General features: G+C 42.0%; 1 protein-coding gene across 4 annotated transcripts; it reads right to left on the reverse strand.

The window, feature by feature from the left end:
- Positions 1–910: 910 nt before the first annotated feature.
- On the reverse strand, positions 911–22,059 carry LOC105839918 (synaptosomal-associated protein 25). 4 transcript variants are annotated; one of them, XM_036292369.1, is made up of 4 exons: positions 21,955–22,059; positions 8,935–9,052; positions 8,516–8,789; positions 911–2,914 (listed from the first exon to the last, which is right to left on the reverse strand). In XM_036292369.1, the coding sequence occupies exons 2-4, from the start codon at positions 9,024–9,026 to the stop codon at positions 2,852–2,854; spliced, it is 429 nt and encodes a 142-aa protein (XP_036148262.1). In that variant the 5' UTR covers positions 9,027–9,052; positions 21,955–22,059; the 3' UTR covers positions 911–2,851. The 4 variants fall into 4 exon arrangements, with proteins under 4 accessions (XP_036148262.1, XP_036148256.1, XP_036148241.1 ...); XM_036292363.1 differs by lacking the exon at positions 21,955–22,059 and adding an exon at positions 16,514–16,645; XM_036292348.1 differs by lacking the exon at positions 21,955–22,059 and adding an exon at positions 14,222–14,343.
- Positions 22,060–27,369: the final 5,310 nt, after the last annotated feature.

The raw sequence follows: 27,369 nt of genomic DNA on the forward strand, positions 1-27,369 counted from the left end.
CACACATTTTTAATTTTCGTTCTTTATTTCTCTCTCTCTCTCTCTCTCTCTCTCTCTCGCTCACTTTTGAAATTCGTACGAACCCTTTCACTCTCTTGTAGCACGTTCGTCCGGTGAAGCGTCCGAAGGGCATTTTTCTTTCTTCCCTCTCCGAGAGAAAGCAAAGGACAAGCGAAATCGAAAAGGCTACGCAGTTATTTTGTGCTCTCGATCTTTACTGGCCGCGCTGCTCGAGTCCGACACCCGTCTGGCTACTACACCTGTAAAATTTTCTCCCTTTCTCCTCATGATCGGAGTGTCGCCAATTGTCATTAACTTCACCGTTATATCTCGAGCTGTGAATCGAACCGGTTCTTCCGGCGTCTGAAAAGTGCAGCGCGTTAGAAGGGATAAAAGATCGCGATAGATGAAGGGACTTCGATCTCCAAGATCTCGTAATTTATGGCGAATTGGATACTAATAGTTTAACAAAATAGTAGCTTACAAAACTATCGACGAGTACTACGGTGTCCAAGCGTACGTCTCTTAAAAATTGTTGCCGATAAGAAACTCACTAGTGCATGAACCTCCCGTTACCTCGTTAACGTTAGTCGAGGTTCGCGAAAGTTCACCCCGGGATCACGACACGGCCATCCAGGACGTCACCGAGACGGATATCGAGCTCTCGAGCCGCCAGTCAAGGCTTTTCTACCGCCTCTTCTTCATCGTACGATTTAATAAGGTAGGTACGTCGCCCTCGTGTAAATACAGTAATGTACAATCTTTCTTTGGAGTTAAACCTTACTGTGATCTCGGCGCGATTGGCGCAAAGGGGGAGAATTGGGGGACGGGGTGAGCTGGGCTGGACAGGGGGGAAAATGGGACAAGGGGGAGTAACACCTACGTTCTACGTTGTCGAGTGCGAATCGAGTTTTTTTTTTTTTTGGTTTTTAAATGACGAAAGAAGACTTCGCTCTATCTACAGCTTCAGTTGACTCCTGATAGTCGTGTGACTTGAACGCGACTCTTTTCGTTGCTTCGGTTATCTCGCCATGTAAAGTCCTCTTCTGCTCCTCCTTCTTCTCCTTCAGCTTCTTTGTCCTTCCTCTTCTTTGTCCACCTCTCTTCGTCCTCCACCTCCCTCGTCCTTCGCGCTCGCAAATTCCACTGTCTTCCTCCTCCGCAAGTGTCGCCGTAAATCTCTACCTTTCCTTTCGCGAAACGCTCGCGAAATTATTTTCGACACCGACCTCCTCGGAAATGCGCGTGTTCGGTCAAGGGGGAGGGGAGGCGGAGGGGGAACAACGGGACTCCCCCGCCTGGGGGGAGCCACGAGGGAGAGGGAGATTTAAATGTGTTTTGCTTCTTTCGCTTGTAGACATTAGTCGCTGACATGACGTTCGAGTGTGATCCTCAAGCGCAAGTTGTAATCGCGGAGAGCGGCAATACACGATGAGACAAATAAATAAAGCTTATATAAATCGAAATCTTTTTGCCTTTCCTAACGGGAGATAAGTATAGTAATTTTTGTACTATTATCTTGTCGCTTCCTCTTTTCTCTCTCGCTCCGTTATTTTTTTTTTTTTGTTTCCTCGCGTTTCCAAAAATTTCAGTCCCGCCCGACTCTCTAGAGCCGGGTCAAACCGTGAGAAATCGAATTAATCGCTGCAATTTGTTCGTGCATTTAATTTCTCCGGTGTGTACGTGTACATGTGTGTGACTAACGAGAGGTATAGGTATATATAATATATATATTATCTTTTTATTTAAGTTTCAACATCGCTCAACATGCTAACTCTGCCGGCAAAGAGAACGAGAGGCTGCTCGTTCCTGAACCGGAGATTGGATTTTAGCTCCGTCTTTAAACTATACGCGATAATTCGACGCTTCTGCCACGCTAGAGAAAAATTCCGTCGGCTTCTTCGTTGTGATTTCGGTATAAGGAGACTGTGTGGTGTGTGTGTGTTTGTGTATGTGTGTGTGTGTTCCGTTAATCTTAAGTTAGAGATCCGTTTTTAATCCAGCTTTGACGATCGATTAACAACCGCATTGACGCTTCGAAACAGCTCGCTTCGAAATCCTCGAAGCTCCTCGTCGGCGGATTATTGCCATTGTGGAGGCAGAAAGCACGTCTCGGAGATTAAATCTAATTTACGGTCGCCGAGCGGGCGACTAACTAAGTTTGAAGTTCGATGGACAATTAGATCGGACACGTCCTCGACGCTAAATGAGGAAACCGGGCTTATCACGGGCTCTCCCGTCTCCAGCCGAAAATCAAACTCAATCTCCGAATCTGCAACGCGCGAATCTGCTCCGACGCGTATGTTAACCCTAAACTTGCTTAAAGGACTAGGGAAGTTAAAGATTTAAGATTACGTTGCGCGCATAAGGAATATGCAGCAGATACTTACCAAGTACAACAGATTCAACGTTTATTTCTCTTTCAGGTCGAGAGATCGCGAGTCTCCTTTAGACACCTCTGTACCTCGGAACGGAAAGAGACGTTACAAAAATTCTGAAATCCGGTACTTTACAAAGGTCCATTCGGTCTCAAGTTTAGGGTTAGGTATTTTCATTAAGTATTACTATGTTCCGACAATACCGAAGATACCCGAGAGTCGACTCGGTGAACGCGAACGAAAGGATAACGTTCTAACAGACGAAATGCGATAAAGATCGCGAGCAAACGATCGAATGGACTGTCGAGTGTAATTGTGCTGATTGTTGTTGGTGTCGATGTTGTTGTTGCTGTTGTGTTGTTGTAGTAACAGTAGTTGTTGGTGGTGGTGGTGGTGGTGGTGGAGGGTGATGGTAGTGACGCTCTCGTAGCGGCCGACGGGGTGCGGATGGTCGACAAAGAGTGTGTGGCCGCTTACTTGAGTAGCTGATGGGCTCGCTCGTTGGCCACCTGTATCCTCGTCTCGTTCGATTCGCCCTGCGTGTCAGAGAACAAGAAAAAAAACAAGAACGCAATGTCGTATGCGCGAGCTGCGGACGGCCGACGATCGAGACGGCTGCGGATCGAGACTTCGATGGACGGGGGATTGGAACCCCAGGTGTGTGGTTTTCTCTCTCTCTTTCATTCCCGAGGACCTCGCGAGAGCTAAGGGATTCTCGGAAGACTCGCGATATCGATCGCTGGGATATCAATTTGACGTCCCGCGCGGAATGTTTTTCCCCGCTGACGCGGGGGATGAATCTCGTCGGCGCTAGACAAACGGACGTAGAAGCGTTTAGGAAAAAGACTCGCTGTAAGACAAATTGATTCCGGTTTCCGGTTTCCATCGGAGCGGCGACGGTTTCGCCGCGACAGCAAAACCCGTCTGCCAACGGATAGATTGTTCTACTTCGACTACGAATTCCGCGAATTCATTCTATCTCGTGTTCTTCCATCTTGCCAACGATAGAGATACCTCGGGTGAATAATCCATCATATCCCGACATTTTCTTTTCTCTCGTCTTGAGTAAACAGCAAGTTTCCGAGATTACCTTACTCCTTCGTGCGCGGTTTCGGGAGATTTCACGTGGAAAATTCTCCGAGAATCCCGAAGCTCATTTCCCAGGTCCCCGCGGCTAATAGTCAATAGTGTAGCCTAATCGCGGTTTTGCGCGAATCACCGGGAAGGTTGAGATTCGCATGCTGCTTCACCGCGACGACGACGACGGTGTCAAGCGTGTTAACCCGATTGACCCCGGGGAGCATCGGGGTGAAAGCGGTCGAGAACGGTGCGGTCTCGACACGAGGGGGGGTTCAAAGGGATCAACGAGTGACATTCCGTCGCCGTCGTCGACCTGTTCGTGATACAATCATAACGACAGTGGTGACAGCTCGTGTGACGGACCTCGTAACAATTTGTGTGTACGGAGAGCGATGACATGTCCCAGTGCGATGCTCTTGCCGCTCGTGATAGCCGCGGTAACTTCTTGCCGAAATATAATGCATAAAATATCCAGATACAATTTGCGAATCAGGCCGGTCTTTTAATTCATCGACTGATCAGTCACGTGTGTTGTGTTAAAAACGATCCTTGTTTAGATTTTAATGTTGAAATTTTAACAAGTTTTAATTTGACATAATATGATTATATTACTTAATTTGTGTTAAATTAATATTTAACATTTCTAACTGTTAAACTAATATAATTTAGGGGTAAGTAAACAAATTGCATTAAAAGTAATGTACTTTTAAAACTTAAGTTCTAAAATTAATAAATAAAATGTATGTAATGTAATTTTATTTATCTAGGAAAAATTAACATTTTAAGACTGCATTATTTTTATTTGATTATTTATCTATAAATTGTATTATTTTCATATCACAGTAAATAAATTGTATTATTTTCATTTCACAATTTCACAGAAATTAAATATTGATATTTAAAGCACATAATTACATTATTTTATTAACAAGGATCATTTTTAACATAAACACAAAATGTTTTCTTTCGTGCTGGCAAATCTGGGTCTTTGTCTAACTCGAATTTTTTTACTATTTCAGAAGCTTCCAAAAAATTTAAAAAATTCAGGTTACTTTTCAACATTTCTGCTATATTATCAATTAATTGCTTAATTAAATCCTCTATTTAATAAGAATTGAAATTGTGCTTATGTGCCAAAAAAGATCTGAATTGCTATGTTAATTGTTGCAATTACTGGAAGAGAGGACACGGATTTTCTTCCGCCGGCTCCAGATCCAGTAGTATCTGTGATTAACGGACACAGGGACAGAAGCACCGATCGTTTCTCAATGTCACGCTGGTCAGCGTGAAAACTCGAGACACCCTCGAGGTGCATTCTGCAATTCTAGCGACCGACTCCTCTCATCCTTTCGACGAATCTGGAGTCAATCTCTCACCGTAAAAAAAAAGCAACACTCGTCGCTTTGACTCGTCTTCGAAAGACAAAGATTTCTCGCAAAGAGTTCACCGCGGTAAAAATTATATTTCTCCCACGATCCGGCTGTGCAAATACCAGATCAGCCAATTCCGACCCAAGAAGCTCTTTCGTGTACCGCGGCTATCGAGCGGCCGTCGTTCAATGTACATCGTCGGAAAGCTTGGTAGTGGTGATAAAAGTAGTAGAAGTGGTAGTTATTTGGTGGTAGTGGTAGTGATGGGCGGTGGTGGTTTTTTCCGTTGCTGCACAGGTTGCTAGCGAATCGGATTTGGTGCCCGGGCGACGACGAGAAAACAGCAAAGAGGAAAACGGGACAGGGGGGAGGGAGAGGGAACTCGTTCGCAGAGCTGGGAACATTCGAACAATCCCGATATTTCGACGCTTCGTCGGCTGATCAATCGCAATATTATCGCGGACCTCTCTCCCCCTGCTCATTCCGATAATTAAATATTAAATATTCGGTTGTACGGTGGCACAACTCTTTCTCTCTCTCTCGGCAAATCGCGCGCCAACAACGTCACCGTGCGTCAAATCATATTTGACAAATTCAACATTCAAGTAATTCGATTCGACAGCCGACACCGAAGCGCGTGGATATTTATAACTGATATGCACTTTAACATCTAACTCGCGCCCCCTCGAACAATCCCAGCCCCGAGATCGCGTGTCAGGCCTCCCTACATGGTTATAATACACATAAGTACGCGCGTATAATCTCCACTTCTTTTCTTGTCTTTTCTTTCTTTTTTTTTTTTTTGCTCGAGACGGCGTCTCTGTAATATGCAACTTGGGGCTCGGAGGAGGCGGATACAGAGAGAAGACGTTTTTTTTTTTTTTTACTTGAGCAGGGCGTGCGCACGTTGATTCGCCACGGCTATCCTCGTTTCATTTGACTCGCCCTGCGGATTATCAGTTTGGGTTTTGGTCACAGAGGCGTGTGCGTGTGTGTGTATGTATGTGTGGGGTGTGTGCGGCTAAGTTCACAGGCGAGTGGTGCACAATCTCTCGTCTCGACTCGAGTCCTGCGGTACAGGGTGTTTGCAACCCTCTCGGTTACGTAGCAAGCTTGTCACTTATACGTTAGTCGCTTGCGCGAAAAATCAGCTGGCCATTATATAGCGAATACGATCGATAACTAATACCATTACGTATATATGTATATATCGTACACATTGTTGCTGGTGTGGAGGCGTTATATTTGAAAAGAATCAATTGAATACCGATGGCAATCGTGAAAAGTTAATATCTCCCGATTGTTATCTCCCGCTCGTTTCCTCCTCCCGTCGGATTTGCCTCCCAATAAATCTTCGACCGATTAATCGCGGACTATTCGAGATTGTACATCACTCTGTGACATCCCATTAAAGACCATAATCTCTTCTCGGACATACGGTATGGATTTTTGAAAGTTATCCGATTAAAATGTAAAATCGCCCGGATTACGGATATGAGCTTAAAAAAAAATTGTATTTTTTCCCTTTGGAATTACATTTGTAAAAAACACCTTTTAAATACGCATGGCCTTTAAAGGGTCGCGAATCCTCAAACGATCAATATTCGTCGTCGATACAACGGTAACGTTATCGAAGAAAAGAAAATCGTGACTGTCGAGGGAAAGACAAGATAGCAAAGAACTGTTAATAAAAAGTGCGAGTAAGTAGACGAGGGCGAAAAGAAGAAAATAGCTCGATGGTAAATTTAATCGGAATAAATATCAAAGGTTGCAGAAATGTTAATATCCAAGTATTAATTATTGATTATTAATTCGGATTAATATAAACGCTGCAAGTATCATGCGCGGTAAATACGAGTCATACGACAAGATAGATCGCAAGTTCAATAGCAGCGCGTTGCAATAGGTGACAGATAATTATTGATTGAAATATCATTACCGCGAGGTATGAGTACGTATTGATCGTTCGAGAAGCCGTTTCATATAGCCAGACAATTCTGTCTTCTTTTTTTCTTGTCTAGGATCTACTACAAGGAACTATGATAAAAATTGAAAGATAACATTGGAGACATACGAGTTTTCAACTATTCTTGTTTAAAAAAAAAAAGACCAAAAAATCATCACGTTAGAACAGCAAGATGACAAATCTATATTTTGCCTGATTATTCACAACGAACTTCGTCCACTTTGTAATGTAAATATTATTTTGTTTTGAATGATACCAGACTCAATAATTAAACGGAGAGATTCGATTAGCAATGTTACATCGATCCGCCTGCGCAGATAAAATAAAATAAAGATCTTTCACTTCTCCGTCTCCAAGTAAAAAAAAGTCTCTCGCCTTCCTTCTTTAATTTAATAGATTTTTTTTATTGAAAACTCATAAAAAATACCATAGTTCCTCGGTAAGATTTTCGTGAAAAAGAAATAAAAAGAGAAGGAAGAGATAAATCCGAAGCGTGACTAGACGCGTGGGTGGTGCAGACAATTTGGCGCGCACACAAGAACACAGAAGGCAGGCTGTGCTGGGAGAGGACGATTGACGAGTAGCGCGAGAATTGTGCCCGGAGAATTTCAGCGAGGAGCCGTAGAAAAAGGACGAGGTACTTAAGACGTGGGCGAGCGGGAATCGTGGCTAAAATCGTGCGATGCACGTGCGTAGGCATGCAGTCTCGCGTTGCAACGAAATTTATTGGAATCCCGCAGACTTCTTCTGGAGTCGATCTTGAAATTGGTTAGACGTCGTCGGGGCACCCGCCCGGATTGGTATAACATGACGTATAAGAATAGGAAGGATAAAGGAAGGAAGGAAGGAAGGATACATAAGAAAGCGAAAGCGACGACGAACGTGATGTGCATCGCTCTGAGCCTGTGCATTGTGACATAGAAATTCGCGCATACCTATATCGAGACACGTGTCAGCTCATCCTACAGTTAATCCAACACACACGTGCGAACAGTTGAAATCGCATCGCATCATCTTTCAGACCGTTCAGCATTAATTGCGACTAATTAAATTTACATTTTGTACACATACATCGCAAGTACACGTTACCAATTTGGACAATTAAAAATTAGTTATTGAATTGAGAATTAATTTTGTTATGGAAAAATTGTTGATAGCACTATTCACAAGTGCGTATTGGATTTCAATAATCTCATCGACATACTGAATTACGTCTTTACGAAGGTTATCGCTGGATATTTTAGGTTTGTCGACCAGTCTCAACGATAGCCCTCGAACCTTAGTGAAATTTGTATACAGCGCTTTGAATATAAAAAGTGATATCATCATTTATCAAGCCGGTCATCATTGACAAATTAAAGGCACAATAATTCTTCATTCTTCCCATCCCTTTACAAATCCCTTGAGAATTTCTTACATCAAGGAATTTGCTAACTTTCAAATCAAGCTAAAGAATTTAAAGCAAAGATGCAATAACAAACGCAGAAGTTGTAAGTTTTTAAGCGCTCTACTTTTGCTCCGAGTACAATAATCTGTCCAGGACGCCTCGTTCTTTCGACCAAGGTGTACCTCGCAATGCGTATGTCGACGAGTACGACGGACGTACTACGGATTGCCGTCCGGCTAGTTTCTTTAGAGCCATGCCAGGTCGCGCGGTGCAGCGCTTGGACGCCTGGAGGTGCTGCGCATTCATTGCTCGCCATTACTCGCCTACCACTCACCTTGCGGTTGATCCTGTCGATCTGCCGGTTCTGATTCTCGAGCTCGCTGCCCATGTCAATCGCCATGTTCCTCAGATTGCCGATCATCGTGTTGACCTGGCCCATGTTCTCCTCCATCTCCGTCTCACGCGCGTCGTTCGTGATCTTGGCGATGTAGCCGCCCTGCGGCCCGAGACCGTTGCGGTCGTCCATCACCCGCTGCGGTTGGTTGTTCACGACTTTGCCGTCGTCGTTGCCCTTCCACGTACCTTCGTCCTCCTTGAAGCTGGCACCTCTGTACGCACAACAACGTCACGATTAGGTCGAACGAAAGTGTATTAAGAGTGAATTTAATAAGTAAAATGTGCAGAGAGTTTCTTCGATTTTTCTAAGAGAAAGTAAAAAAAAGGGAGAAGTAAGATAAAACAGCTATGTCATACTTGTTACAGGGAAGAACGCAAAGGCCACAGCACTTCTCCATTCCGGTGAGATTCTTCTCGGCCTCTCTCATGTCGGCGTTAATCTGGTCCATGCCCTCCTCGATTCGGTCCAGTTGTTCTGTTTTGTTTCACAGGAATATAACGTTAGAGTTAGGTAATTCTTGTTCACGGAGACTCGAAGGGGAAAGGGCAACCACGCGAGAGAGATCGTTACCTCTAATTAGAAGCCATTGCAAACGCTCTACAAAAGCGAGCTAAACTAAATTCAACTTGAAGAAGAGTGTGTCTGCGACACCTTCTATTGCCGAAGTGTTCTACGTGATATAATAAGATCTTTTGTGAAATAAGAAAGCAGGAAGTTTCAGCTCCTCGCGGCACAGGCTCGTAAACATGTTAAGCTCATTTTACGTATATCTGTTCAATTTTTTTATCAATTTTTATCAATTTCATAATTAATAGTTTCTTTATTAGATTATATATTCGTTTGTTTTAGACTTAGTTCCATTATTTGGATATTTAATTTCCTTTTTTCTATTAAAATAAATATACAAATATACACTGAGAAAAAAATATTGTTGATTTGACAAAATTTTCCAACTAAATTAAAATTTTGTCAGTTCAAGAATTTAACTTAAATGTACATACTTCAATTCAAGTATTTATATAATTAATTGAAATATATAAATATGATTGAAATTGACAAAATCAGTTTAATTCAGTTGGAAAATTTAGTCAAATTTAACAACATCTTTTTCTCAGTGTATTTAATGTAAATTTAATGTAAACATGATTACGAAAGAAAGGCCACCGCGAAGAGTTAAAGCTCGACAAGTACGTAGCTTCAAGCAACTGAAAACTTATGAGAATCTTTATCACGAACATAAACAACCTAATGTGATGAAGCGGCCACCGGAAGCGCGGGTACCTTGCCCAATCCTCTTTCGCTGTCTAATTTAATCTCCTCGGGAGATAAGCGACGGTTCACTAGAATCCTCGTTCGAAGGAAAGGGGCGTCCCTTTTTTTTCAATCTTCCGAATTTCCGTTCGTCACGTCCCTCAATTCCGTTTCCGCAACGTCCCGAATCGTAAAATTCAATGAGACGTAAGAATTTCGTGTCTCTGTGAATTTACGTTCCGCGCGTAAAAATTTAATAAGCATTTCCAAGTTTGATTATTTTCGAGCTTACTCGCGAGAATGCAGATGCCCCTTTCCTTATCCATTCAAGCGATTGCGTTCGATTTTGTATTCTAAACACGGGAGTTCAATCGAGCGGAGGTCGATGATACACATTGTGCAATAGAATCTATATATCTTCGATGAATGATAGAGACGAATGGTGAGTCATTCGTTTCAAAGCTGAGATAATAATTTATCAATGTATAAGTGAACGATTATAAAAACGGACAAATCAAAATGTACTCACGTAGCTACTTTATTTTACCTTTACAAGGCGCTCGTGAAATTTTATTTAATTATAATATAAAAACACAGAATCAGTATTTTATTGAATACGCTAATGGTACACTGATGGAAAGGATTACTTAATTCAAATAAATATGTTATTAATACTTCAATTCAAAATAATTTATTTAATAATTCATTTACTTGTTTGAGGTAAACATTACTTTGATTTCATCTAAAATATAAATGTTATATAAATAGTAATAACACTTTAGTCCAAATCGAGTAATCTTTTCTCTCAGCGTGCATTTCGTAAGATGCGAAAAAGCGGGAGCTTCTTATCGCCATAAAATCAAAAGAGGACGACGTAGACTGCCGCGGGAATTTGAGGAAAATGTTTCTTCTTGTGCCATTGTACAGGACACCAATCTTTTTTCTCGGTGCGAAAAGCGCAGCTTTTTCCCGAGCGCCATCAACATCGGGATAAAGGTTGTCCGTGAGCGTGGGAAAACATCCGCTCGATAGAGCCCCCGGACTCTGCACAAAGTGGAAGTGCAACGAAAGCGCGAATTGCAGTTAAGCGAAGAGTTTCCTTGCTCGACGTTCCTGCATCGGGTGAGTTGCTCTGTCATGTGCTTAGAGAATATGTGCGGTGAGTTGCTTCCTCACTTGATGGGCGGTGGAAGTTTCAACTAAGTGTACAGGGTGCCTCGAAAGCTCTCGCCTAATTGCGCGCCGATGAGGCGCGGGGTCTGCGGTATTTGTGCGAAATCTAGATCATCCAATTTCGAATACCGACTCGCAGGCGTTGCGGATGAATTTCCGAATGAAATGCCTCGATATCACAGGGAAGCAATTTACACTACGGCCAACGCGAAAAGGTTTCAATAACAGGCGAAACTTTTATTTCAACAATCATCACATTTTGATCATCTTTACCTTAAAGTTATTTTTGGATCACTAATCTACATAGAATTTCGCTTCGGGGCAAAAAAGTTTAGAGATTTAGGGATTTGCGGGAAATTACTAGTTGCGTTTAAGTAATTAAAACAGCCAATTTTGACGAGAGGGGAGTTTCAAGACACCCTGTGGTGCCCACGGCTTAACTACAGGTATACAGTGGACATACGAGTTTGCCTAAAAGACAGCTTTATAGACGCGCGTAGGAGTATACTCATTCTCGGTTAACAGTACGTGTAAGCGATATCCTTGTAACGCGAGTATAGCGGGTGTTCAATTTAATAAACGGGATACACGTTCAGCTGAAAAGCGGTAGCCGGATTCGCGAGTGTTCGCTTGTACTCTTACCGTGTTATTATACCCGGCCTTTGGACGAAAGGGAAATCGCGTAGATGCGTCGTAAGGGTGTAATGTGTGTAAACACGATAACGCGTGTCGTGTCGACTGAGGGATGCCACGTGGATGCTGTCGTGAAACGTCTCGAGCACGTCTGTTGTCCGCCTGTTCTGTCTTTCTTCTGTTTCTTGTAAAGGTCCGCATTTTGCGTCGCACGATTTTCGTTTCGAGAAAATCCACGACTCTTTACGTATACAATCAACCGGCATTGGTACTAATCTATGCCGCGGTTGATTCTATACGTTCGTGACAATAAATTATTTCAACTGTAAGTGACTTCAGTTATTTTTTATCTTTTTATCTTTTATAAATCAGCCATCTGATTTATAAAATAAATCCAATATAAAATACATTGCTTTATAAGCGTAAGTTTAAAGAACTGATTAACAAGCAATGATCTATTTGTGAATGTAAAAGTCATAAGTTTTTTTTAGATATCTCATAAAAGTTTTACGTTGCTATAGATTCAATCTGGGGATATTCTCTATCTCATTTATGTTTGAAAATTAATACGTAGAGTTTAATATTTTAAGATTCAAAACGTTTTTCTAGTCTTTTTTTCAACTTCACTTTCTATAATCGTTATCTCAGTTTGCCTCTCATAATCCAGGTAAACTCACTTTAAGCATTAAAACTGTAAAATAACGTGATCCAAGTACATTGTCAATATCAAACGCGTCGACGTATCCGAAAATCGTGCGACACACCTCGAGGAAGCTCGGGGCCAAGATCTCGGAGATGCGGATGGGAGGAACGCGAGAGTCAAGAACGACTTGAGGAGACCGGAAGAAGGAGGCGAGGAAAAGACACGGAGAAGGGTACAGCGGAAAGTAGTATCGTAACGACAGTATTAGTACGTATAGTGTGGAAGAGAAAGTAGTATACGCACAAGACAGCAATGGCGAAGCCCGAGAAAAGCCGAAGAGAATGAGGGGGCGGAAGAGAACCAAAGAAGCGCGCGAGCAGAGTCAAGAGAGTCAGCCGAGAAGAAACAAAAGGGAAATGAAAAACAGAGAGAAAGAGAGAGAGCACCGCGTTTAAGCGGTGAGGGCGAAATGTACAATGCGAACGGTATAACGATGGTCTGAGTGCGTTGCTAGGTACTATGTAACACTATACTATTGGATATAGAGTATATACAGTATCATATCGTTGTTGATAAAAAAAAACAAAAAAAAAAACAGGAGCGTAGCGATAAAACAATAACCGACAAGTGAAACAAGGGGCCTTCGAGATTTCCTCTAACATTTATTTCACATGAGAGAATTGTACTGGAATAGCTTCCTTTTCTCTGGCCCAAGTGTAACCCGGCTACACCCCTGATGATTGACAGCAGTGTCTCGATGATGCACGCGCGTGTTACTGATAACCCCGGCGGGAAAGAGGGGGCACGCGAGTAACGGGGCCCCGGTTCTATCGTCGGCAGACTCGTGTTCGATTTTCCCCCGGTCGACGTCCAATCCTCGCGGACAATTTCGCGAGGGGGGAAAGGAATGATGATCCGGAAGCGCTTCCGCTCAGGCGGTTAATGGTGTCGGTATAGGAATCGAGATGTTAGAGAATGAGATAGGCGCGATAAAAGTGATAAACGTACGACGAGAGACGTCGCTTCTATTCGACGGATCGCGAGCGGGGAAGCGTGAAATTTTCAGAACGTACGGGAAATCGACCTCAGACTGCCTCGGAAGCGGAGTCCCGTCACCCGGGCCCCTTTCCCGGGGCGTTGTGTGTATCAGAAAGTGTCGGAAATACGCGGCAATATTTCAGAGCGAGATGCCGTGAGCCGGCGGAAAGATGCACGCGCGCGTGTGTGCAGGAAAATGATATACTTCCGTCTCTATTAGCAGCGGCGCTCGCGAGATATCGCCGCGTATTTTAATCGCGCGACAGATAAGAAGAGTTTCCTTTCAGCTTCCGCGCTACAAACGTCCCCGGTCGTAGGCGTACACTCGAGAGGAAGAAGCGTTTAATTTTACGATATTAAAGTTTCAATTTAGTTTTACAATATCAAAGTGTCGTTTTCGTCTCCGTTTTCTCAAATACCCAAAATATTTTAGCTCCAAACGGGATGTTTAGATTTAAAAATATTTTTAAGATTTTGAAAAACGGGGGAATAAAAACATTTTAATGTCTCGTGAAATTAAACGCTTCTTTTTCAAGCGTAAAAGCGGGGAGGCGTTTCGAGGGTAAAAATCGAGAGCAAAAAAAAAACCCCCCGAAGGGACAAATCTCGGTGTTATATCGTTAGGCAACGGACGACGTGCCTTCTCCGGAAAATATTTATAGCGACAAAATCGCGAGTACTATTCTTATCCGCCGCGGTGCGCACACCACGTACGCTGTGAAATGTTGATGTACTTTTATTTTAGCCAATTGTCGCTACCAGGGTGGCACGGCGCGCACCCCTGGGCCTTCTTTCAGCATGTATAATATGTACAGCCATCCTTTCGGATTACACTTTCTCTTTCCTCTCGCGCGCAAAACTCTCTATTCTGTTTTCGTGTTAGAGGCTAGAGTGAAGTGGCTTACCGCCTTGCTCGTCCAGCATTACGAGGGATTTCATCCCGACCTCGTGGCTCTAAACAGGCAACCGACAGGCAATCAGGCGGCGTGTTAAAACATCGGAGGAAAAAGTTAAGTCGCCGTCGGGACGCTCCCTCGCCTTCGCTCCGCGGTGATCCTCAGCACCCCCCCTCCCTCCCCCTGCTCCCGAAAAAAAATGAAGATTCCAGCCCACCCCCTTCCCCTCCCCCCGGCTGGGTTCGTTAATGTGAAACGCGAGGAAGAGAGTAGAACGTGAGGCGCGGAGAGACAATGACGGGGAAAGAGACAGAGATGAGAATGTGTCGGAGCGGCGAGAGGGCGCGGACGACGAATTTCGGTTCTCAGTTAGCTAATTAAAATCTATTTATACGTACATTAGAGAGGAGGGTGGACGGACGAGGGCGCTTGCCGGCGCGAACGCCGGCACGTGGCAAAAATGGGATTCCATGATAAGCATGAAAGAGGGAGGCGGGAATAATGAGAGGGAAACGCGTGCGAAAGGAGAGTTCACCCCTATCATTTTCTTTCCCAATTAATTTCAGGAGGGTTGGATGAACGAAGACGCGGCGGCGGGATCACGTTTCACGCTGAGTATAATTAGCGGCAATTAATTTGCTAAAATCTAGAAAGGACGACGTGGCGACGCGTACATCTTCGCACTCCCGGATGACGAGTGTCCGAGTGAAGGTCCTGGTTGTAATTAGTTTTTTAAAAAAGTAGCGTTGATTGCGCGCTAATTAGTCCTCCCGCGAATCTCAGATGAATCTCGGATGAATGGGGGAAATTCAATGAATAGAGCGCGCATGAAAGAGAGCGATACTTTAAACACTCGAGAGCGGGGGAAATGAAAGAGATGGAGAAATGGGATAAACCTGCTTAGTCCTCCGCGAAAGAGTGATCTCGCGGATGCCGATAATCTTTCGCACTCACTGTGACGTCCGCGTGTTTGCACAAGCGTAACAAACTATTGCTCGTAAGACTCTACGATGTAAACGAAGACAAAATTCGAGGGATATCTTTAAAAAAAAAAATCACTTTTTCTTTAATTGATGAGCAAACACGTACGATGCAATCTCAAGCAGCTTCTAGCAAACAATCGATACAACCGCTTATTCTACTTATTTATACTTCAAAATCGAATGTTACGCAAAGAATAAGTTTCTCCAACGTCTTCGATACAACGCTCCCCGACAACTTGCGGGCGGAGAATATCAGATTTCTGAGTGCGAACGATTCCGCCGATTGATGAACGCACCTCGGAGAAGTAAATGGACACCCAGAGCACAGAGCAAAGCCAGAGAGGAAAGTGGCGAAGGCGAGAAAGTCAGAGATAAAAGAGAGGCAGAAGTACGAAAGAGAGAAAAAAAGGGGGTGAGAGGATAGCGGGATACCCGGACACGACGAGTGCCCCGCAGCAGTAGACATCGATAGAGCGTCATGCCGCTGAAGAGATACGGTATACTGGAGATTACGGTAACGGAGATCAGGGAACAAGACTTCGGAGGGTAGTAGCGAGTGGAGTTTCGTCGGGTGACCTAGATAGACCTAAAATGGGGGAACCTAAGGAGCGACCAGACAACGTCGCTGAAGTGGCTCGACATCGATGACGTCGGGATGACGTCGTAGAGATCCTTCGACATCTGGCGACGCGAGGAGAGAACCGAATCGGGCCTCTCGCCGTCGCTCGTCGCTGCCTCGGCCCGATGACAGCGAATTGGTCTCATTGTCACGGATCACCCTCTCGGCGAAGGAGAGAATCGACTCGTACGGTTGTGATTCGCGTGTCGCCTGACTCGGGCGCACCAATCACGTTGACTCGTGAAACTCGACTGTACGATGTTGCAAGAGATCAGAAATGAAAAAGAACAAATATGTCATACTAATTATTGCGATTAAAGCAAAATATCCCGTTTCTCTTTACGTAACAGGTACGCAGTCGATTCTTTATTTCGCGCGACACTCTATCGGGATTTCCGGCAATCGCGCATCGGAAACACGCCCTTCCCGAATGGGAACGCAAATTGACAGGTAATGAAGGGCGCCCTTCGCTTCGCGCCTTTTCGCTTTTCCCGTCGGCTTTCATATCTCCCGTTTCCTCGCTCGTTATACACGTTATTTTTCTCTTCTTTTTTTCCCCCTTGATATCGACGTTCTGTATTACTCGTCGAATTATCGCATCGCTCGCATCGTTCTTCGCAGAAATACAGCGAAATAGAGAAACAGAGAGAAAAAGAGAAAGACAGTGACTTATTGGTGTTTTACTGGGAAACTGCTTACCGCCTTGGTGGTCTAACATCGTCAGAGTGTTCGCTCCGATCTCCTCGGTCTACGACAGGTTCGAAGGTGCCACACATTAACGGAAACGAAAGAATCGTTTTTCTCAGTGGATGGGTGCGAGAATTAACTGCGGAACAAAGTCACAGACAAGAAAGCAACAAAATCGCACGGGCACGTCCCCCGAAAGCGACGATTTTTGCGCGAAAATAAAAGCGCCATCGTAAATTGTAAAATAATAATAATAATAATAATAATAATAATAATAATAATAATAATAATAATACAATTATAAGACCAATTGTCTGTCGCAATTTTATTGCAGATTACGTTTTTCATGCATAAAAAAAAGTAGATATCTGGAAAATCGCGCTCCTTGACAGAACGTGCCGCGCGTAAAAAAAAATAGATAATAATATATATTTATTCATAATATGTCCAAATCAAACAAATAAAAAAATAATAAGTAATAATAATCATAATAATAAATAATGTTAAAAATAAGAAGGGGTTAATAAGAACGATGATAACCAAAATGAAGATCCACAAGTAGCTCGTGATGTCAATGTCTCTGAGATATTATACGTACATGATCCTAATCGCAACGACGTATACAACCATAATCGTTCACCCATTTCTTCATAGGCCGGTTGCAGTCATGTAGTAATTTTTTTCGCTTCTAACAAAATTATTTCTATAATTGTTAATGACAGAACTTGGTAAGAAACTGTAATTAGTTGTTCATCAAATAATTCGAATTCTTTTCGAAAAGCGCTCGATTTAAGAATTAGATTTCTCAATTAACAATTCGAATTAAATTCTACCTCGCGTTACAATCGCGATCAAACAGCCACGACTGCAACCGGTTTCTGCGTTCACCGCTTACGTTAGAAGTTACAGAGGGAACAGAGAGATAACACAACGATGACGGACACGACGTCGACGATATTAAGAGTAATGACGACTGATGACGAGACGATCTAATGGAACATAAATGGGCGAGATGCGTCGGCGACGTTGATAGAGAGATAGAGATACAGGGAGACAGAGAGAAATATTGATTATCGGCGAGCTAGAAACACCGCCTCCGAAAAAGCCTTCTCCCGTGGATAAGAAAAATATAGGAGTGAAAATTATTAGAGTAAATCGAACTGCTCCTTTGCTTATTTCCCCGAGGTAAATTAATCCTCCCGGAGGATGATCTTTCGGGGGTAACTTGCAAAAGCGGGAGCTTAAAAGCGGGAAAGCGATTGGCTGCTGGCAATTTAAAGATTTTTTTTTTCATGTTAGTTTAATAATTTATAATATGATAATAAGGCATATCTCAAGCGACCGTCGCCGCTGCGTCTCTTGAGAGTTTAATGCGTTTTTAGACGAATATGCGCTACCTGGTCGATAATGGCGATATAATGTAAACAACGACAATGATGATGATGATGATGATGATGACGATGATAATGATGACGGTGATGCCGATGATCACTGCTAATTATTTTCGCCGTGTTAATCGGCGATTAACGCGACTGGCGCGATTGCGCCGAGCGGAGTTTCCTTGCAACGTTTCGCTTTCTCGTTAATCTACTTTCGAGCTTGAACGACCGATTATCACACACAAGCGTAATATTTATATAATAATACACATATATATAGCCCCTTCGACTAACACGTATATACACCGCGCACATTACATTCGGCCAGTGACTCGAAGTCAAAGCGGGAACAATATCTACTTTGGTAAGACGACGGCCGACAGAGAGTACAGTTGCACGTTCGACGCACAGATTGCAAAAAGAATAAGAAAAGAAAAATACGGGGAGAGATACAGAGAAACGAAAGGCAGACAGACAGAAGGAGAAGAGATAGAGAGAGAGGGGGGAGGGCTATCAGATCAAAAGAAAGAAATAAAACAAGTTACGACAGAGAGACAGAAAGATATATCTACTGTCATAAGCATTTTACGAGAGTTACGGGGTTTATATATACTTTCTTGATATGTACACTAGATAGACAAATACATGTTAATATGTACATACGTAAAGAGATATGTATGTAGTCATATATGAAATATATATATATGTATATTTTGCACGTATACATAGGACTGAAAGCGACACAGCTATAAGCTTCGCGAGTAAAGTAAGGCTACAAGTATACAGTGTATACGATAAAAGAGATAAAGTACACAGTCCAGAGAATTACAGCGTGTATCTTGTGGAGAGTGTGGATCGATCGGGCTAATTACGACACGAGCGCGACATCGCGACACTTTCAATGATTAACGAGGCGGATGACGAAAGTGATGCCGAAATCAATATTCGCTCATAATTCGCTTTACGGCGGCCAGAAATCACTTTATGGTAAATCGATCGTTTAACCGATGACAGCTATTGCCGGTCGAGAATTATGATGATGGTTATGGTTTCGCGTAACAATATTATCTCGGCGTAATTTGCCTTGTCGCGCTATAGGGTAAGTCGTTTATGTGTAAATTATAATACAGAATTATTACTTGCTGGAAATTCCATTGAGTCCCGCACCCGAATGAAAATGCAATAATGCGCTTGTGATTATCGAAAACTGTCGCGATGCCTAATTCGTGTTGGGACCGTCCCAATTATTCCGATACGTCCCGTGTACGAAAGCAGGCGCGAAAACAGCAGTTCGACCGGTGAGAGTGTGCGCGCGCGGGCTTGGCACGCTTTTAAATTATTACCACATCCGCGAAAAAGGGTGTGAAAGGCCGCGAGAGGGTTTTAGAAGGTATGTAAAGATCCGTTCCCACACATGATCAGATGCCACTATTGTAACGTTGCTGCACGCGAATGCATCTAGCGTGTCATCTAGATGGCAGAGAGTAGTTCTGAGATCCTCTATACAGAGAGGAACAGAAAGAGAAAGAGAAAGAGAGAGAGAGAAAGAGACAAAAAAGGCCGCGAGATGAAAAGGGTGAATGTGTGAGTGTGTAATTGGTTTACACAGAAAAAAAGGCGGAAAAACGAAAACGAAACGATCCGAATATATCATTCGAACAACAGCTGTTAATTGAACAGTTCGATCTCGTTAAGCGAGATTCCTACAAGCGGTCCAACAGTCTACGCGGTATAATAAAACTACAGCAAGGTACCCAATCGAAGGGAGAAGATCAACACCAGGGAATCTAAAAATCGGTGTTAAGATAAAGATGCGTATTAAAAAATAAAGACCGTCGAGATATTAATACGTTAACAAGAAAAATATCGATAAAGTATTGATGCAATGTTCATTTATGTAATGACGATATCCGTTTCCAGCAATCCGCGCAGATTGTTGGATCGTGTACGAGTCGTTTCGCGTCAATGCTGGCAAGTAGCAGCGGCGATAGCAGCAACAGCAGCAGTAGCGGTAGCAGCAGCAGCAGCAGCAGCAGCTCATTTTTCATGTATATATATATATGTAGCCGGCAATATATGTTGTGAGAATTTCCTTTATTACAACGTCAGATTTCGTAATGTCGCGGTGATAGACACATGTGGTAACGTACAGGGATAGAAACGGGCCTGAATAGTCCACGTCATTCGTTGTACGAGCTGCGCGTGTCGAGTCGTCAAGGAAAACCGATAGAATTCAACCAAGTCGAGCACACGAGACTCTTCTCGGTTTTGGTCGGAGATGACAGAAGATACTGCACGCGTGGAAAAAGCACCTGGCTTGATTTTCTTTCTGCAAATGGGTTTAAAAAAAAAAAAAAAAAAAAACACCGTACTTTGAGAATATTCGGGAAACTTTGATGGATTCAATGAAAGGGCTTTCCTCGACGACCCAAGAGGCGCAATCTAGACGTAGTGTAATGGTACAAGTAGTAACGTTAGTAATATCAGCAGTATATCAGTGGTGTCAGTAATGGCGATGGTGGTGTAATCAGTATAGTAATCGTAGTAGATCCGGCGGTAATGGTATATACAACTTGCGATTGTGCAGTGGCAGTTGGTTGTCGACTTCCCTAATCGAGTTTCCCTAATCGAGCGCGAAACGATCTTCGCTGTTGATGTTCCTATTGTGACGCAAGGGGGGGGGGGGAGGCGGTCTCCGCGAATCGTCTTCGTCTAAACCCTCTTGGAGAGGGGCGTAAAGGTAATTAGGGAGAGGCAAAGCTAAAGCGGAACCGTCCGTCTTCGATCCGCCGTTAGAGAAGCGCGGCGTTAAATCGTTAAACTACGTCAAAGTGAGGTAATTTCAGGTGCGCGTTAAACCGAGCGTGGACTAATCGATATTTCGGAGACCGAAGTCCAAAACTGAACTCCGTTCTCGCGTGTAAATCCGATAACGGAGGAATTTTTTTCGATTGTACCTAGACGGTAAAGCGTACACGGACGTACGTTCTGCGATGAACTTCGCGTACCGCGCGTCTACGAGGTGCGAATGTCATGCAAACGTTTACCGAATTGGGACGCCGCTGAATAACCGGCGCATGCACATCGATCATAATTAACGGGGGGGGGGTGGTTGTTCAGAGGTGGCGGGCCTACATCTGTAATACCTTGGGCCCCGGCAGGACTGAGCATATTAATGGAACAATTTCCGTCTGATTAACAGCCTGCGAGCGTTTCGAGCGTTGAGCTCTCGAGATTACTGCGATTAAACCCTTTCGGTCGCTTTATAGAGAAATTATATCGCTCGCTTAGAAAATTCAATATCGAGTATAAAATTTATGGAAAGTGTTCTGCGCTAAGATCTTTCTTTGTAATTGAGACTCCTCGTCGTGTACACGGCCGGAAGAGTCAGTGTTTAATAATATCGTTATACCGTCGTCATGCGTGTGCCTAATTAATATCACGAAAATAATTGCGTAGGCGTGTTTAAAAGATCTGGCGCATTTCCGGACTTTTCTCTCGCAGGTAGCAAACATAAACAGCGTTCAGGATGAAATCAATGGGGTGCCCGAATACTAGTTAACTGTCGTTGACTAGCTTCGACGATAAGAGCATACGAAGAAAATGCGGGAAAGTAATTTCAAAGAAAAAACTTATGTACAGCCTACATAAATCAAGTAAAATTTAGCTTTACACATACCTTTTTTTAAATCTAGCTTAGATTTTTTTTACCTCTACGATGGAAATAAAATTAATTTTTTGATCAAATGCTAGATTAGTCGCCCGCTTAATGAATTCAAATATACCACTTGTGCGTCTCGCGTAAAAAGGATGCGAAAAATTACATAGAAACGGCGCGTGTTCCTTCCCGCAATTTTCCCGACCTCGTAATGTTATACGTTCGTGTATGCGTGTTATATGCGTGTGAGAAGGACACTCGCGAGTAACGCTAGTGAATGACGGACGGTGTGTTATAAAATATATTGTAAGACGTGCGTGATTGTACGACAAGTAACGAGTGGTTCCCTCGTTTCCTTCACCTCCTACCCTCGTTTTCGGCCGTTACTTAATTTCTAACAAGCGGAATTCACTCACCTCCCTGGTCGTCGAGTGCGACCAGAGTGCGGATGCCAGCCTCCTTGCTCTACGATAGACAGAGGCAGCACAACACAGACAACCACCACCAGTGTTAGAGAGAGCGACAGATAGAGATAGATAGAGAGAAAGAGAGAGAGAGAGAGAGAGAGAGAGAGAGAGAGAGAGAGAGAAAGAAAGAGACAGAAAGAGAGAAAGAGTCGTACATCTTTCTTTACTCTTTCTTCACATCTTTCTTTTAGTAAGTATTTAGTATATAGTAATATATTAGTAGTATATTAGTATAGTAGTTAGGTATATATATATATTATAGACAGAGGTATATGTAAAACGGACAAGTCGGTGGTGGGTATTGGGCAAGCAAGACAAGAGATGGATATTGTGGCCGGATGTTGAGGTGGTGGCGCGCGTAAAGAGTAGGATAGAGTGAGAAGTATTTCGGGTCTTCTCTCGTTTTCTTTTCGTTTTCATTTTTCAGAGAGATCTCTTTTCTGAATCTTTTTTTTTTTTTTTTGGTTCCTTGTTCTTTCTGTCACGATGTCGCGGCGCGCCCTCGGGCTCGCCTTGGCGTACCGTCGATTATATGTATAATATCGCATATGTTTTGTACGCGATACCTGCCCGCGACGCAGAGATAGGTGGGCAGAGACGGGCGGGCAAGAGAGCGATTAGAAGAGAAAAAAGTAATAGAAATGGGTTCCGACCGAAGGCACCGTCGAACGCGGTGTGACGGTACGAACGTGTTGTCGGCATGTTGTTGCTTGTTGTTGATTTGTTGATTTGTTGATGTTATTGTTGTTGTTGTTCTTGATGTTGTATCGGTCAATGGCGATGTTGTTATTGTTGATGTTGCTGTTGTTCATGTTGTAGTTGTTGTTGTAGATGTTGTTCCTGTTGCTGTAATTGTCGTCGCCGTTGTTGTGCGTTTATTAATTTTTGTTTTCACATATCTTCCTTCTGAGAGCGTGTTTATTTTTCTTTCGATCTTTTTGTTTCTTTTTTTTTTTTGTATGTTTGACATTTTATCGGGAGGGGGCTTTGCCTTTTGTGATACTCTATGAGTTTCGGTTAAACAGATTCGATCACCTGATCGTCGTCGATCGTCTCTGTGCTCTTTTTGTGTTTCGAGAGCAAAAGAAGCGATCGAGCGCGATCGAGGGGATCCACGTCTGCAGTGTTCCTTTTGCTTTCTGGGCAATAGGTGGGAATTTCCTGAACACCCAGTAACGAAAAGAGCGAACATAGTAAAGTGTAAGGTAGAGGTACATCGCAAGGTATAGAGTACACTTCCATTGAGTGAGATCCAATGCGCAAGGCAAGTTACAAGCCCCGTTGGGTCACTTTGAGTCATGAAAATGCGCGCGTTGTGTGGAAAAAAAATTTTTATAAAAGTAAAAATTCGACAGAAGAAAAAGAGAATTATCCGCAAAAAATCCGTTTTTATAGAATTGGCTTGTCTTTTTTAGCTGCACTGCTGCAATAAGTTAAAGTAAGACAAGTATATTTTTTCTCATTCTAACTTAGTGCACAGCTAAAAAAATAGACCTGCAATCTCATGAGCAAGTCTTGAAATCTACATTAAAATAAAATAAATATAGTAATCTTAATTTTAAAAAATTTCAAGATTGAATAAAAAAAATATAATTTAGGAATGTGAAAGACAGCACAAGTTTATAAATACATTAAGGCATAAAAGGTATATACCCAGAGTATGTTAAAAGTAACTTAAAATTTCAAGTTATTCCAAAAAAATTATAAGTGATCGATTTATATCAAGATTAATTGTAATACGATGATTGCAATAATATATGTAATAATATATGAATAATTTAATCCAGAATCCTCATCGAGATAAATTTCAGCACGAAATCCCGACGCGAGACATTACAGGACTCAAAGGGTTGCGAGTACCTGGATAAGTGCAAAGTAAAACACACACGCACACGTAATTGGAGTGGAAGAGGAGAAAGGAGGAGTGAGTAAAGGGGTAGCGAATGAGTGAATGAGCGAATGAATGAAACAATCGATGAAACGAGGAGGAGAAAAGAATAAGTAACTATATAATTTTACACATGTTTAACGATATCCTTCTATACTTATAATAATACTGTTTAATTACAGCCCATATTTGAACATTGCGTTTAACGCTAAACGAGAATCCGATTAATCAATATCGAATACGATCAAAAGTATCAATCGAGTAAATCGCTTTTAGAGTTAAACGTCATGTTAAATAAAGGCAATATTATGAAAATTGTGTAAAAGATTAATCTTCTGACGATTTTTTCACTCGTGAATATTTTCGTGTTTTGCTCCTTTCCTCATTCGATTTGAGGCACAAGCGTGCATATTAATATTTTAAAAAAAGTGTTGGCGGGTGATAGTGGAAGTGCATAAGGGAAGAAACGCGTGAAAAGTGAGAAATCGGCGATATCGAAGAGTGACGAGCATATAAGATATAAGTGAAATACCATGACGAGGAAATTCTAAATAAATTTTAAATGATAAGAGAGAAACAGAATAAATAGAGAAATAAAAAAAGTAAATCACAAAGATCTTTCGTTCATTAAATGTATTTAATTCCTCGTACTCGATGTGTAGCATAAATAACAGTCAAATTTTATTTAAAATTTATGCTACATATTGAGTACGTTTATAAGTTATGTTTAAAAATTTAAAAAGTGTCATTCCACACATAATAAATATAAAATTATTTTTATTAATAAATAATATTAATAAGTTCAAATCGCTACAACACATTCGAGTACAAAAGATTAAACAGGTATCCCTCAAGTATCTTTCATATTTAACTTCAGAGCTGTTCCCAAAAAATTTAGTTTACTTTTCTCATAATTCGCTTTTCTTGGCAAAGATTTTATATTGTAAAATAAATTAGCATTATTAAAAATCAGAAAAATATGAGCGATAATACATATAAGCTTCAATTATTGCAAATTAATATAATCAGATAGTCACAAAAAATTACACAAAAATTTAGATTTTATCATCTAACTCATATAAATTTTTATACCCTTTTTTATACTCTCTCCATACGATAACAATAATAAAAATTCTTAACATTATAAACTGAATTGTTGCTCAAGTATAATTTTTAGATTTAGAGGTAGCTAGATTAGAGATAGCTCCAAGAGATTTGCGTCACAAACTTCTTTGTAAAAAATTTTTTGGGACAACCCGTATATCGATGGGAAATGTGTTTGTTCAGTGTGATAGCGTGAACTAATGTAAGTGCACTGAGTATTGATTATACTGAGCTGTGATGACCGCTTCTAAAAAGAGCGATAGCACGATGCACTGAAGAGGGAAAGTGGATAGTGGCTTGCAGAGAGGAAAAAGGCAAACACACACACATACACGCGCACACACTCCCATACACAAACATACACACACTCGCACACAGACAGACAGCCAAACAGCCAAAGCGAGCAGGCAACGAGATTTTGTTAATCGAAAGACTAATCAGCGACAGCGATCAGCGATAATAAAATATATATTCAAAATTTTATATTCTTTCTCATACAAATACTTTTTTTTAAACACATGATAAAATCTCTTTGCATTTTTTTTTCGAGACACGTTAAGTTTGTACCATCTATTAATATCAAATAAAAATGTTAAAAGCAAAGTTAATCAATAAAAAATTGTGAAAGCAAGAGAAGTTAAATTTATAAATGTATAGAGAAAAGAATGTAGAATTATTAGTACCTCTTCGCGTTACAAAATAAAGCTCTCTGTTACTTCAACATTGTAACGTTATGACTGTCGACAAAATAATCCCTCTGTAATTATTATTGCTCTTTTCATCCCGTTTTCTCTTTAACATTCTCACGATCGTTTCCGAAGAAAATAACTGCCGTAATATTGCTTTTGCCCTGAATCTTAATTCACGCTAAAAGTGCACAAATCGAATGAGCAAAAGCCGGAAGACAATTTTCTTTCTAATTTTCCTTTAGATATATTTTTATTAGGACGCTCGCTGATCGTTCTTCCGGTACACGAAATCTCGCTTAGAGCGGACAGGCAATCGAGCAGGCAAGTGTAGAGATCAGGCAAGCGAAGACACACACGGCACACATCGCGCACACATATACAAAACACATACATTAACATCCAGCAACAATATCGAGAAAGAGATAGATAGAGAGAGATAGAAACAAATAGAAAAAGTAGCAACGGCTTTAGTAGACACATATACAGACGCAGCTTTTCTCCATCTTTTATCTTATCTTCAGTTCTTTTTTTTCCCCTTTTCGTTTTCTCTATTTTCACTTTTCTCTTTTCAGGTCGCAGTCGCCGTTTTTCTCTTTCCGGGTGTCTCGCCGTTTCGCCCCATCGTTTCGATAGGAGGCACTTTTGGATGATCGGCCCCTCTCTCAGCAAGGAAGGACCAAACCCCTTCTCTCTCGATTCGATAATCGGATCTTGAAGAGCACTCCCGTGCGAGATCGATTTGCGCTTTAACCCTTTGCACTCTTCCTGAGTCGAGATATTCTTTCGAGGAGATGAGGTATTTGATCATCATAATTCATAAATGACATTCTTCCCAAGTAGCGACAGATATCTACGATTTTAATTTACAGTATTACTGGACTAACAGCCAAATAAAAAAAAAACAGAATCCATTCAAATTCTCTATAAACAGATACTACATCGAGAAACTCTTCAAGTATTTATCTGTCTATTAATAATCGCTCTGTTTAAATATTAAATATTCATTTTAGCAATTTATTTCCGTATAAATCTGCACATGCGTTTATCTTTACGTAACTTCTTCTAGATTATAAATAAAGTCAATTTAAAAATTAATTTAATTCGTGAAACTGAGATAGAAACACCGGTGCTGAAAGAATACCGCGAACGTGGCATGTCTCTCGCCTTTACGGAGAGGTGTATCAAAGTGCAAAAGGTTAAACGGCGAAACCGCAGTTTGCCTCCGCGAAACAGAGAGAATATTCTTTTTATCTTTTCCCTCTTTCCTTTTTTTTTTTCCTTTTCACGCGAGCACTCGACATTCTTCCCTCCGCTCGCTGCGCTATCGCGAACCTCGACTCGCTGTCGTCGGGTAATTCGCGTGCTGCGCTGCACAACGCAATCGTTTACGCAATACAATACAACGCGTCCGTACAATGGCCGAGATCAATTTGTGCGTCAAACGCACGACGATTCGATGCGACGTGAGTGGACCATTGCTTTGCATCTCCGCGATCCTTCGTGCACGTTACAATCTTGCCCGAGGAGGAGCGCCGATCGTTAAATCGACGTTTATTTGTTACGCGTATGTGTAATTAAGCGATTATAGTAACGATGACGATTAAAGAGGCACACATGTACCAAGGAGGAAGAAGGGACTCCACCCTTCGCAGATATGTATGAGAAAAAAAAAATAGAGAAACG

Source organism: Monomorium pharaonis, chromosome 1 (genome assembly GCF_013373865.1).
Source record: "Monomorium pharaonis isolate MP-MQ-018 chromosome 1, ASM1337386v2, whole genome shotgun sequence".
NCBI classification, from domain to species: domain Eukaryota; kingdom Metazoa; phylum Arthropoda; class Insecta; order Hymenoptera; family Formicidae; genus Monomorium; species Monomorium pharaonis.